At 41.6% G+C, this 14687-nt stretch overlaps 1 protein-coding gene across 1 annotated transcript in view; it reads right to left on the bottom strand.

Moving 5' to 3' along the window:
• Positions 1 to 14687, bottom strand: part of RIPK3 (receptor interacting serine/threonine kinase 3) — a 150715-nt gene that overhangs the window by 19742 nt on the left and 116286 nt on the right. The window contains exons 9-15 of the mRNA XM_073631825.1: positions 14322 to 14454; positions 13681 to 13769; positions 12907 to 12946; positions 7545 to 7894; positions 6909 to 6948; positions 3326 to 3411; positions 2113 to 2152 (exon numbers count right to left, since the gene is read on the bottom strand). Coding sequence (XP_073487926.1) covers positions 2113 to 2152; positions 3326 to 3411; positions 6909 to 6948; positions 7545 to 7894; positions 12907 to 12946; positions 13681 to 13769; positions 14322 to 14454 — 778 coding nt within the window. The remainder of the gene's footprint in view (positions 1 to 2112; positions 2153 to 3325; positions 3412 to 6908; positions 6949 to 7544; positions 7895 to 12906; positions 12947 to 13680; positions 13770 to 14321; positions 14455 to 14687) is intronic.

The following is a 14687-nucleotide window of genomic DNA, read 5'->3' as shown; positions in this document are numbered from 1 at the left end:
AATGGATGAATGTCACTAAGCCTACCTACATATGACATTAGTCTAATTATTTCTGAGCTCTAATTACTGAAAATAACAATTGCCATAGAACCTTCAAAGGTTTGCAAATAAAAATTGTGCTAACAAGAGAACTTCTTCTTGCTTATATCAACCATTCAGAATCCCTGTTTAATTCCCATTATAGAATTGACAGACGTGAATTAGTTGCCATAGGAGACAAAAAACATTTCTTAGCATATGTTTCATATTCAATCGCCTCAATTGTGTCTCAGAATTGTGACTTGTGTACCCTAAATGGATTAGTGAAGCACCTTTTAGTGAGAAACAAGACTGAGGTGAAGTGTGCTGACACAATGCTGGAGATTAGAAATCACCTTCTAAAAATGCTAATTGCCAGGCTGCATCTTTAGTACTAAGATTCACCAGGGGAGGACTGGGCTGAGAGGCATCTGCTACCTGGGCCAGTGCTAAAAAGGTATGTTGGGTTGGAGATGCTTTACTATTGCGACACTGATCACAAAGGGGCCTGCATTAATTGACACATGCTGGGCATTATAGGAGTTATCTGCTTTGATTTTTAATCACAGTATATGGCAGAGAGAAGTACTCCAATGCCTAATTGTTTTATAGCTCTGAGATTTCATATGTCTGACTAAATGTAGAGCAGTTGATGCTGGAAGCAATGGAGTCCCTAGAGGGGGGCAGAGGGGGCCCTGACCCCCCAACATTATGCTGTGCCCCACCATGTGCCCCCCCCCCAATAAAAAAAAAATATATTTTTTTTTACAAAAAGGCAATGTCTAAGAGGGAGAGCGTCCCCAGTCAGCTCCTGCGGGTGATTCCTCCCCCCTCCCTCTGCTCGCTGACACTGCATAATGAGAACGCTCACACAACCACGGCCGCCCAATCTGCTCCTTCCCCTGCATTCTCATTGGCAGGGAGAAGAGCGAGTTGCAGGAAGGACTCCACCAGGACTCTCAGTTACTGAAAAAACAGACTGATTTCTCCCGTCCTTAGGACAGGAGAACCAGCCTGTAAATTCCAAGAGATGCCAGACTAGCGCTGTCAATAGCAGGAGCAGGACAGCAAGAGGAGGCTGGGGAACTCCACAGTGGCAGAACACCAGGGCCCGATGGCAAGACATCCTTTGCAACCCTGATAGTTCTCCCACTGCTTTGGACCCTTATATTTTCTTGGTATGCTGATGACATATATCTCTTGTTTTCTGCCACCCTGGCACCCTGCCACCCAGTAGGAAGGGAGCTCACTGCAGAACATGTGAAAGGGCCCATTGTGGGATCGTAGTATAGGGCCCCAGGATATATATATATATATATATATATATATATATATATATTTGTATTTTTTAGTCCCTGTCCCCCCATGTGCCCCCCCCTAAATATGAAAGCTGAAGACGCCACTGGCTGGAAGATGTGATACACAAGTAAGGGCGCAAAGACTGGAAAAATATAAAACCATCACCATGGGCGGATGTTAAACATAAATAAAATAGGTATATATGATACTATATTGAGGGGGAGGGGAATGATATGTTAGTCCATGAAAGTCCATGTAGAAAGCATGGGGGAATGAGATAATGATATGGGATCCATAACCAGGGCTGCCTTCCAGGAGAACTGAAACCGAGCTCCAGATTTCTAAAGGATATAGTGGTGGTGACTTCAGCTGCTATACACCGCTGAAGTCACCATCACCGTGGCCGGCTTCAGCGGTGTATGGCAGCCACACGCTCGGCAAGCCAGCAGAGGTTATTGTGGCCGACCTGACGGACTGTTCCCACGATGGATCACCTCCTCAATCCACTAAATGCTGTTTTTTAATCTTCTAAATGTGAGTTGTTTGCACATCGACTTTTAATAAATTGGTTTTATACTGCACCCAAAGGCTCCTTTCCCCTTGTGTTTTTTCCGCTGGAAGATGTGAAAATGCTCCCATACTTCTTCATTACAGGTTTTTTTAAGAAGCAATGCTGTCCATAAACCTCTCACCACAGTGGTGGGGACACCCCCTTGGAATTCTCTGATTCTAACAAGCATTACGTCCAATTTATTTAATGGCAAATGGAAGAGAAGTTTGAAAATGGAAAAATACCTTGTGGGGCATGTGCCATTTGGAAACTGGAAGGTGAGAACTGCAAGATAAATATATAAATAAAATATTATCATATAGGTTTAACTTACACAAATTAAAGTACATTGTTTTATATACTATTTCTACAGCATTCAAAACGTTTTATGTTTTTTGAATATTAGCAGAATTTTAGTAATTGTGTACTGCTCTTTAAAGTGTTTAATAAAACTGTTATTTTAAACTAGATAGAAGCCAGGTTTTTCATATACTGTAAGTAAACCCTATCTACCCTGTATTGGGACTTCTTCTCCTGTTACAGGGTTTTCTTTTTTGTCAGCTTTCAAAACGTCCTAAGAATAATATTAAGACAAAAGTGTTGTAAGCCTTTACCCATATTTACACATTTTAATCCAGAACAGGAAAGGCCATGGCGATCACTAGTTAGGTAGAGTCAATATTTTTTTGGAGTTTTGGCAAAGGCAAAGTGTAATGTGTGCATAAAGGTAAAGCACAGGGTTAAAGTATATGTAAACCTTCATCTTCTAAGACAACCCATTCAGTTTAAAACAGAAATGAAAGGCAAAACATTTGTGTATACATACAAAAAAAAATTTTTTTTTTCTTTTTTTTATAAGTGATAAAATACTCTGTACGCTGCATAAGGAGCTCAGAAAGGAGAAGCAGCAGCACACCGGTTTTCCCAGTGAAAAGCTGTGGAGGGGGAGGGGTGTCAGGACAGGTCTGATCATAGGATTAGCTCCCAGCACAGCCAAAAAACTGACCATGCTGTGCTCTCATGCTTAGTATTGTCAGTTTTTAATAGGGAAGCAGAGGGATTGGCAGGAACACCAGGGATTTCACACAAAGGAAGCAATACAAAGAAAGCAGGATATTTTTTCATACAAGTACATGGTACAGCAGGCACCTATCAGGGATATGAAATGTTGGGTTTGCATATTCTTTAAGAATTCAGTGCTTCTCTATCGTAGGAAAAGTATATACAAATAGAAGTGGAATTATAGGCCATTTTTTTATATTGCTGCCAGTAGCCTGCTGGGCAAAGGTTGTCCAAGTCAAGATATGAGGAAAATTTGAGTAAATAAAACCTGTCGGGGCTGTTCTTTATGTAAGGTCCAGTATATGCCAATTGTGTCATATTCAGTGTTACTCTATATTTTTTGGTTGTAACTATTTTTATTTTATTTTTTGTTCGGATGTAATTGATTCCCCTTACCATATAATGTACCCCTGGTGGGTATGCTGGTCCTGAACTAGGCCGTGTAAACTGGCTCTGTACTCTCTGAGGGCTTCTTACATTCCCTGTGAAGGTAAAGCAGAATAAAGCAGTGACTGAAAGGGTTGGAGACACAGATTTGAAAGTTAAAAAAAAACATTAGTCTGTGTGTTTTAGGTTAACATAGTTTTTCATAATAAAGGCCCCATTCACACTTGACGATTCTGCCGTGATTCCAAATCGTGTGGCAAGCGCTGGATCTTTATTTGAGTGACAAACAAGCATAAGACAGCCCATTGAAGTAAATGGGCTGTCCTACGTGTGAAAATCGCCCACCCAAAATGAGAGTTTTCACACTATGTGAATTATGAAAAGGGCCTTAGCAGTTGTAAAGGCTAACATTTTTGTTATACTTACCTAGTCTGTACAATGGCATTGCACAGAGGGACCCTAAACCTTCTTTACTGGGGTTCCCCTTTGGCACTCTTGGCTCCTCATCTTCTGTGCCTGCCACCACAGCAGGCCACACTTGCGGTCTTGCTCCTGAGCTAGGCTGTGTGTGTCGATAGACACACACATAGCGCAGCTCGGGCCCACGCCCTCCTCAAAGAATTTGATTGACAGCAGCAGAAGCCAATGGCTTTTGCCTCTTTGTCCTATGAGGAAAGGAACAGTGACCAGCGCTGCTGCAGAAGGGCATAATTCTGGACTGAGATAGGACTCAGGTAAGTATATAGGGAGGTGAGGGGGTATAAAAATACTGGAACATTTTTTTACCCTAATGCAGGGAACGCATTAAGGTGAAAAATGTCTTGCCTTTTTACTTCCAATATTTATTAGTTTTGGCACCATTTCTTGCACAAACTAGCGTAGGGTTAAGAAGCAGAATTTCATGCCTCATTCCCATCCTTCTCTAACTGGATTCTGCTAAGATAAACAAATTCTTTTCTAAGGAGGGTCACTAAAGACGAGACCTCCCAAAGAAACGAAGACGGCTACTATGGCTGTAACGGGTAATTAAGAATAAAAAAAAAATAGTAAAATTTACAAATATTTTATTAAGTATCACAACTAAGCAGTTTAAAAAGATTTACTCAGCAAGTTGAAGCTGTGAAAAACTGGTCTTGCTGGGTATCAGAAAGCTAAACAAGAATGAATGCAACAAGACATAAGGTGCACAAAACAACCAAACACATAGACAACAACAAACAATTAACAAACAAATAACAAAAATGGTCCGGGTGCCCAAATCACCACGCATGCAACGAGACCCTGCGGTCAAGCCACAAATGGGGAAATTTAAACAATATTACTTGATATAAGGGGAATCCGTGCATGTGTGGCCCCCAGGGGTGTGGAAGGATTGCAGATACTAAAGTGCATAACTGACTGTTTTCCTGATGTCACAGATGGTTTCCAAACTAAAGAGCAATTAATTCATCCTTTGCTGTTCTGAATAAATGGAACATGTATGATCAAGTGCATGTGCAGGTGATACAGCAAATACTGGCCAGCATATCTACACAGTGAAAGGAAGCGGTAATGTAGGAAATCACCACCATGCAAACATATGTTATCTGATAGACTTTATTGCTCTACATGAACTGCATTATTGGCGTGATACAAGGCCACTGATGACACAATACATATGATAGCTATGGTAAATGAAAAACAGCATCTGCACTATCAATGAAACCTTGATCAAGGATAGATAACTCACCAGCTATCAGCAAACTCCTTATCAGTGGTTGCCTTACATTTGAATCCAGTCTTCCTTTGATGTCCAGACCTAGCATCAGCAGCAACATACTATCCAGGAACTTTAATCTTATAATAGACGAATTGATTCCTGCACATGCACTTGATCATACATGTTCCATTTATTCAGAACAGCAAAGGATGAATTAATTGCTCTTTAGTTTGGAAACCATCTGTGACATCAGGAAAACAGTCAGTTATGCACTTTAGTATCTGCAATCCTTCCACACCCCTGGGGGCCACACATGCACTGATTCCCCTTATATCAAGTAATATTGTTTAAACTTCCCCATTTGTGGCTTGACCGCAGGGTCTCATTGCATGCGTGGTGATTTGGGCGCCTGGACCGTTTTGGTTATTTGTTTGTTAATTGTTTGTTCTTGTCTATGTGTTTGGTTGTTTTGTGCACCTTATGTCTTGTTGCATTCATGGTATTTAGCTTTCTGATACCCAGCAAGACCAGTTTTTCACAGCTTCAACTTGCTGAGTAAATCTTTTTAAACTGCTTAGTTGTGATACTTAATAAAATATTTGTAAATTTTACTATTTTTTTGATCCTTAATTGCCCGTTACAGCCATAGTAGCCGTCTTCGTTTCTTTGGGAGGTCTCGTCTTTTGTGACCCTCCTTAGAAAATATTTTATGCTGCTTTTTGGTTACGGTTGTAGCCTCTGACAAGGGGAGTGGCATTGGATCGGTAATCATCACTACACAGGGGGGCATTTGGTGAGAGTTTGGTCGTCTCTTTTTTTGTTTTGTACGGATTCTGCTAAGATCCAATCAGAATGGAGTGACATGATTTCCTATTATTTTGGTCTCTTATTTATTGTTTTTATTGCCATTTGTATTTTTTCCCAAATGTCAAACCATGCCTAACCTGTTACGCTTTATAACCCAACCCCATGTTAACAAAAAACAAAGAGTATATTATGGCTAAAGTTTGGCTTTAAGTGCAATAACCAGGAGTAACCACTCACAATTAATTTTGTACTGGTACTTTCAATCCGGCACCTTTTCCACATGACATTTTTGAGCTCAGGTAGGAAATAGGATAGCTTTACAGCCTGACGCTTGTGCTCTGACTGGGAAATTATACAGGTAAGTAATAAAAAAAACCAAGTGATCTCTGAAAGGTGATCCTAAACTAGTATTGCAATTCAAAGGCAAGGATTAAATCACTACAAATGGAAATCAGAGATTCTTTTCAATACCTTGAAAAATTAAAAAGACATTGAAAGCGGTATTAAACCCAAAAGCAAACTTTTATTATATTGCAGCTTACCAATTCTTAGGTTTGGTAGCTGCATTTGTTTTTTAAGCTTTATTTCCTTTATTTTCACCTAGTGATCCTGCCAATAAATATGTTGTATTTCAAAAGAACAAGCTGTCCTGTAGATGTAGCAGCTAGATAGTTGAGACAAACCATGTACGACTGACGGGGTGCTTACAATGATCATCTATTTATGTAAAACCTTTTAATCCCAAAAGGAAACAAAACTGTTGCTGTAACTACTTAAAAAAGTGTTAACTGGAGTTTGGCCATTCTCTGTTGCCCCTTTATCCAGAGTTGTGTCTCACTAATACAGGAGGTGTGTTACTGGCTGGATCACCAGGTGAAAACAGAGGGGAAAAAGCCTAAAAAAATAATAATGCAGCCACCACATCCAATGATTGATAAGCTGCAATATATTAAAATTTTGCTATTGAGTTTAATACCACTTTAATATCTGATATTTTCACCTATTAAGTATTCAGGTTTAGACTTCAATAAAATGTACCGAATACACACACACACACACATATATATATAATAGATGAAAGATTACCTGTCCCGTAGACTGAAGAATTTGTTCTGTGACTAAATCCCTGGATTGAAAAAAAGAAACAGGGTCTATTATTGACATATTGAGAAATAATTCCTGCAATATATAAAAATCCTCAGTCATCCCAAACTCATACAGTTACTGCAGTCCCCCGCCTTGGCAGATAATGCCTGGTATAGCTATAGCCTGATAGAATGGCTTTTTTCCATAAGAGCAGGTAATAAAAATGTTGTTTTTTGCTGATTTTAAATGCTTGGATTGAACCAAGTTTGCAGTCCTGTGCATACAGTACAGACACCTATACATAAAAGTGGATTGAATTCCAGAGGCTAAGGGGATGATTTACTAAAGGCAAATAGACTGTGCACTTTGCAATGTGCAGTTGCACTCTGAAAGAGCAGATTCTCCAGAGCTCAGTAAATGAGCAGAAGCTCTGCTGACTTCTATCATCCAATCACGTGCAAGCAAAAATGCTGTTTTTTTTTATTTGCCTTCGACGTGATTGGGTACTCATTGCAAAGGAAAGGTTTAACTCATTTACTAAGCTCTGGAGCAACTGCACTTTGCAAAGTGCATAGTCTATTTGCCTTTAGTAAATCCACCCCTTACTATGCACTGAAAATGTGCCTGTCCTCTTACCACTTGCCCTTGTTGAAGTGCTTGTCCTTGATTGGGGTTAAGTGGTCCTCTTACCATTTGCCCTTGTTGAAGTGCTTGTCCTTGATTGGGGATAAGTGGTCCTCTTACCACTTGCCCTTGTTGAAGTGCTTGTCCTTGATTGGGGATAAGTGGTCCTCTTACCACTTGCTCTTGTTGAAGTGCTTGTCCTTGATTGGGGATAAGTGGTCCTCTTACCACTTGCCCTTGTTGAAGTGCTTGTCCTTGATTGGGGATAAGTGGTCCTCTTACCACTTGCCCTTGTTGATGTGCTTGTCCTTGATTGGGGTTAAGTGGTCCTCTATGCTGGCTCTGAGGGTTTCTTTCAATCCCTGTGAAAGAAAAATAGGACAATGCACTGAAGGACTCAAAGTTGAGAAGACAAACCTCAAACTGTCAAGGCTCCTGCACAAGGGCGCCCTGAGCCTCTGCAACGTCAATTCTGGTGTATTTTTTTTATCAGGAAGCCTAGGTGCTGTGTACAGCACCGTAGACATAAATGGCTGTGTCTGGCTGTAATCAGATACTATATACACTGGAACATGCGAAAACACTCATATAGTTCACAGACGTTTAAAAAAAAAAAAGTCTATTCTTCGCATATGCCCATATGTCTTTGAGTAGCTGTATGCAACATTTGGACTTTATGGGTGGAAGAAATATGCTAGAATTTATATTGCACTGATAAGGGCGCCCCTGTACAAGAGCCCCAATTATAATGAAGCGTCACTCATTTTCACTTCTTTTTTTTCTAAATTCCAGCTCCTATATGTACCAATATAATATAAAATTAATGTGCCTCTGTTGCAGAAAAATAAAAACTTTCTATGCTTTTTAGGAGAAGGCCTTACCGCTGGTGTGTTCCATAAAAAAAAAAAAAAAAATCATGACTTCCTCAATGTATATTTAGGACATAAAAACCAGTAAGACACAGGAAGGAGTTCACCAGCTGACCTCATTAGCATGCACAGCCTGCACCCATCAACTATGTTTGCACGGCATCTATGGCATCTGTCCATGCATGCATTTTTCTGGCTTGTCAATGTAGGCTGGCGCAGGTGCTATGTTTACACAGCATCCCTCCAAACAGGCCCGGGCTGCATGTTAAACTCTCTGGGGCCACGGATTGGACACCCCCATATTTAGTGCAAGGACCTGCCTGATTGGATACAGAGTGAATGGATAGATAGGTGGGTCTACCTGTTCCTTAGTTTTGGAAAACCTAAAGTAAATAGTACAGAGATTGTACATTCAGATTGAATAGTGTATGGCTACACTTTATGCATGTATATAGGAGGGAGTGGACAGAGACACAGAGGCTGTCAGGCCTCATTCACATCTCTTTTCTGCTCATCGCGCATAGGGCAGCCAATTCACTTGGACTGCCCTACACATGGCAAACGCTCCAAAGTAGCTCCAGAACTCTTGAGTGAAGTGTGGTATGTTTCTTTACCTTGCTTTTTGGTGCGTTTGCAGCATGTTTGTTGTGCGACATAACGCAGGGCAAATATGCGCCTAATACCCATGCTTGGGGTGCCATTAACATTTAATGGCAACGCAAGCACCAAGTACATTTGCAGCGAGTTTCCGAAACACGCAGCAAAGTGTACATTTTCTGTTCAGAAACACGCAGATGTGGATAGAACCTCTTGTGTAAACATACCAATTTCCCCTTTTGTCTCCATTCACACCTAACGTAGTGGGACCGCACGTTTTTTGGCTCGTTTTTCCCATGTCATGCGTAGCGCAGCCCATTGATTTCATATGCAGCAAAGTAGCTCATTGGCGTGTTGTGGTTTGTACATTTTATACTGTGTGTTTTGCTGTGTTTGATGCTCGTTTTTTCATGTGGCAAAATGTGTGTCTATTTCTGCATTTGGGGAACCATTAGCAATTAATGGCACTAAAAACGTGACTAGTTCTTTATAGGTGTATAAAGGTGGCCATACACTATACAATCTGATTGTACAATCTCTGTATAATTCCCTTTAGATTTACCAAAACTATGGAACAGGAGGAAACACCTATCAATCAATTCACTCTGTATCCAATCAGGCAGGCCCTTGCACTACATCAGGGGTGTCCAACCCATGGGCCACATGAGGCCCCAAAGAGTTTACCATGAAGGGGCGCCGAGGATGCTGTGGAAACATAGCAGCCGCGCCAGCCTACATTGACAAGCCAGGCAAATGCACGCCTAAAGGGAAGCCGTGCAAACATAGCTGATGGGTGCAGGATGTGTGTGCTAATGAGGTCAGCTGGTGAACTCCTTCCTGTGTCTTACTGGTTTTTATGTCTAAATCTACATACAAGGAAGTCATGAATTTTTCTATGGAACACACCAGGGGCTGAGGTAAAGCCCTGTCTTAAAAACATAGAAAGCTTTTATTCTTCTCCAACAGAACATTACTGGTATATTGGTACATAGGCGAGATGGAATTTAGAAAGAAAAGGTGAACTTAGCCTTAAAGTATTTGATGGCCACTGAAGACCATATTGACACAACACTGAAATGATATATTCCTTGATTTTTAAAAACCTGTAAGTTTTACATAATAGCTTTTATTCAAAGACACCCATCTTTTCCTTATCTGAATAGAGATGAGGCGAAGAGCATGATGTCACCTCTCCACCTCAACCAATCGGAGAACACTTAGCATTCATTAAGAAAATGCAAAGCTTTCTCTGAATGGTGCCAAGCAGTTGACTGCCTGTGTTCAGTAAGCAGAAGTGCAGCCACTCAGTGCTGCACTTGGAAGCAAGTGGAGATCACTGGAGTAGCAGTGCCTATTTCAGTGATTTCCAGGTTCCAGGGGTATCAGCCAGGTATGGTATGTACTGTATGTAGCCAGGTGCTGGCTAACTTTGCCTGTGTCATTGTGGGACTTCCTGTAACCCCAGCTGCAGTGACCCTGCTTCCCTCTAGTGCTCAGCCTGGACACTATGTCATCATCTCCTGAATGCAGATCAAGCAAAGGCCACATCTGAGAGCAGGGGATTGTGGGACATGAGGTCCGAGGAGCCAGGACTTGCATTGGAGCCAGACTGCTGCACACTACAAGTTCCTGGGAGAGAGTGAGCAATGCTGGGTGAGGAAATAAATAGCCTGGTCCAGGGAGGAGTCTTTCTTTTGGGACCACGGCCTTCAGCTGGGAGCAGGGGTCCGGCCTCTCTGGGGGATGCGAGCAAGCGTCACAGCCTAGGCGGCGTGGAGAGTCTTCAGCAAGTGGGCAAGCAGATCCACCATTGCTAGCTCCCTGTCGGCCGAGTGACTGCTGGGGGTCACTCTAATCATCAGCGGTACAGACCTAGCTGAATCCCAGCGGCCAGGCACCCTTCACTGGTTGCAGACTCTTCGAGAGCCTGTTCCAAGACATCCTATTCCCTTAAGCCTTGGTATCATCAGGATTGGTGAGCGGGCAGAAGCCCACCCCGTGTACACACTACAAGAACACTGCATGCAAACACCTTTATCCCATCTCTTTACATTAAAGCATCGAAAAAGAAACACTTTGCATATGCTATTTTCTGTTGCTGCTTGCTATTGCACAGCAATCCTTCTGGGTCCTTGTTGAGCTAGCTGAAGACACTTGTAGCACCCTCTAGCTAGTGTGCTAGTGTACATAGTTTAGTTGTTATTGTAGGTAAATTGGCTTGGCTGAGAGCCAGGCCTGGGTTGAATTTGGATCAGGGATTAGTGACTCACAGAGGCTGGATGACTCATTCAGACAGTTCTTCTGGTGCATTCCCCTGTTTTCTGGAACCTTGGAGAAGCTTTGAGATGCAGTGGGTGGAGGCTAGGAGGGGCTGTTTGGAATAATTTATGAGGGCCCCAGCCAATCCCCAGCAGAAAGGTGTTGGAAGGCGGTAGGGCATCTCATAAATAGCCATGAGCCATGCCAGCAGGGGAAGTTGGGTGGAAGATGGAGATGGAGTGCTGAGGAGGCTGTCAGGGGCCCTTGAGGGTGCCCCCTAATCTGGGGGGGTGACTTCGGGCCTGTGGCTCGGGTGCTGGAGGACACTCTACAACACGTGGAGGAATCTTTTCCCGGAGACACGGGAACAAGTGAGAGGACAGCAGAAGTAGGTCAGCACATCAGGGAGATCTCCTGAGAGTCAGTAGGGGTGGGCTGGTGTCAGTCTAGAGAACTGTGGGGGAAGTTAGCCTGGAGGGCTAGTGAAAGGGGCTGCTGCAGCCAGGATGGTTGGCGGGACCTGAAGAGGTGGTGCTGGGAGCAGTGACCACAGAGAGGAAGTACTGGGAAAGTGTGAGCTGTGTCACCCTATCTGTTCTCCAAGTATAGGGGCTGCAAGTCCCTGCTTGTAATGAGCTTTCACTACAAAAGCAAGAGTATGCTGGAGGAAGAAGAGAAGCTGCATATAGAGACTGTTTATAAGACTGTATATAGGAAAAGTTGTCCCTGAAGTTTGTTTGAAGTCAAGTCGACATCTCATAAACTCCCATCCCTATCCAAGACATGGACTGTTCTCTAACTCAATAATAACTGTGAAAATGATGTGTGCCTGGCTGTGCAGGGTGGGGAATGCCATTCTACTTGCAGCTCCCTAGGGGGTGTGCTACACACTGAACATCTACATCACAAGCACTTTTTCACTCTCCTCTTCTCCCCCCCCACTTAAAGGACTCAATCTCACGCATAAGGGGAACTCTACTCAGAGATTAAATATTGCATCACTTGTAACTTGTTTATTAATTGTGCCACAAACTTGTTGGGCCCGTGGCATCTGGATTTGAAGGGAGCAGTCTGACATAAAAGGTCATTCTTTTCCCTTTCATACCTGGGGTCAAAGGTTCTTTTAGGACCTACTGGTTACTACTGTTTGACTCATGATTTTCTTTGCATTGCATACCCTTTGTATATTCACCAAGAGTAGGAGTTTAACACTGAAAGATATCTGCCTTGCTCTTATCTACTTCAAGAAACTTAAGTAAAATACGTGTTACTTTGCTACAGTCTGGTGTCTGTGTACTTGTACTATCACTTTAAAATATGTCAGAACCCAGGGTATCAGAGGTGTCGGGAGGTTTGCAAGGTCAGGGCAACCTTTGGGGTCAGTCATCTTCCAGTAGCCCTCATCGGGGTGGCGCTATATATACATAGTCACATTTGTCCCGGCTGGACCAGTGCAGCTATGTATTACATACCCATGCCTGAAATTATTCTTTATTAATTACCACTTGTTTAAACATTATGCTTGCAGTAGTTTCAATTCAGTGTATTGTTAGCTAATTTTATGACGATGTTCCATTATGTATACTGGTATTTTTAGGCACAGTATTAATCAGTGCGCTGCTGCATGTATAAAAGATATGAAAGGTTACCTGTCCTGTAATTTGGAGTACTTGGTCCATGATGAACAACCTGGATTTAAAAGACAAAGCATTAATCAAGCTACATAATCATTTTATAGTATAATAAAATGTGTTTTAAAGGTCTTAGGTGGAGTGACTAAAAGTATCTACTGTATCTATTATTGTCATCTGATTAAAGTGGAAAGGGGAAGGGTTTAAAAAACTGTTAGGTTTTTGCTTTGTTGTCTGTGTACCATTTGAGGACATTTCTGTTTACTTCTTGTCCCAGAGATATACAAGTAAGTTAGAGCAAATCTCCCAAGGTGGGGTAATTCCCCTCTTAGCCGTCCCTGGAACAGGTGTCCCCATTGGAAGATTTCCCCTTACCTCCTGTTTCCCCCACTTTATTTCTCGGTGATCACAGTAGAAATAGAGGGACAAATTTCCCCAAAGTGGACAATGACACTATTTGACAGAGGGTCTAACCCTTCACCACTCACTAAATGAAAAAAAAAAAAGAGGTTTTGCCTAGAGACACACTTCAGTTCATTACACTTATAGCATCTAAAAATTCAGGATTTCATTGACTGTTCTAAGTACATTTGTACATAGATAGGAAGAGTGTGCAGCAATGTTTAGGCTTGAGAACATATATTTTATCACTGGTGGCCTCAAGAGACATAAGAAGCCCTAAGTGGTTTACCTATGTAGGGTCCACTGAACACTATACTAATTATTATGGGTGGAGCAACCCTTTCCTGGCTTACCAGATATGCTATACCAGAGATGTGTTTTTTTACCTACATTTGTCCTTGGTTGGTTTGCTGATGGTAAATGCTGGCTATAACCTCCTCTTAGATGACTGCTGCCATAGTTTTTTGAAGGTACAGCCTCTGCAAGTGAAAATGATTTCATGATATTGCCATAATCTGTCAAAAAGGGTTCAGGTGAATTACAGCATACTGTAGTTATTTGGTGAATTACAGTATAGTGTTTGTAATATATATATATATATATATATATATATATATATATATATGTGTATATATCCAATAGTATTGGGACGCCTGCCTTTACATGCCTTTGGGATGAATTAGAGCAGAGACTGCAAGCCAGGCCTTCTCGTTCAACATCAGTGTCTGACCTCACAAATGCACTTCTGGAAGAATGGTCAAACATTCCCATAGACACACTCCTAAACCTTGTGGACAGTCTTCCCAGAAGAGTTGAAGCTGTTATAGCTGTGAAAGTTGGGCCAACTCAATATTGTACCCTACGGACTAAGACTGGGATGACATTAAAGTTCATGTGTGTGTAAAGGCAGGGGTCCCAATACTTTTGGTAATATAGTGTGTATCTCATCTGCAAGTTAAGAATAAAACCAGATAGCACAAAATAGTGATCTGAAAAAAAAGTTAAATATACTTCCCATATCCCCATCTTACCCAGCTTGGCAGATGGATTTTCTCCAATGGTGATAGTCTGCATTGACCTAATCATATCTGACATATCTTTGGTGTTTGGTACTCTTGCACTTTGTTGGACATCTCTTCTGCAGCTAGCAGAATCTGTACAATCCTTATATCAAGACATTAAAAACATTTATTAATGAATACTCTCATGATTGTCATTTAATCCTACGAAAAAGATATACAACTAAGCACAGCATATGACCTAAAAAAAAAACATCAGCGCATACGCACAAAATTCCTTTATAATTTTTTTTTTCATTGTAAACTTCTGTTAAGTAGCTTTTCAAACTATAAAAAAAATGTACAAAAAGTATATGTGAGTATAAGTGAACACCTAAT

Source organism: Aquarana catesbeiana, linkage group LG01, assembly GCF_042186555.1.
Source record: "Aquarana catesbeiana isolate 2022-GZ linkage group LG01, ASM4218655v1, whole genome shotgun sequence".
NCBI lineage: Eukaryota > Metazoa > Chordata > Amphibia > Anura > Ranidae > Aquarana > Aquarana catesbeiana.
The sequence above is the reverse complement of the archived record's forward strand: the minus strand, read 5'-3'. Positions and strand labels throughout refer to the sequence as shown.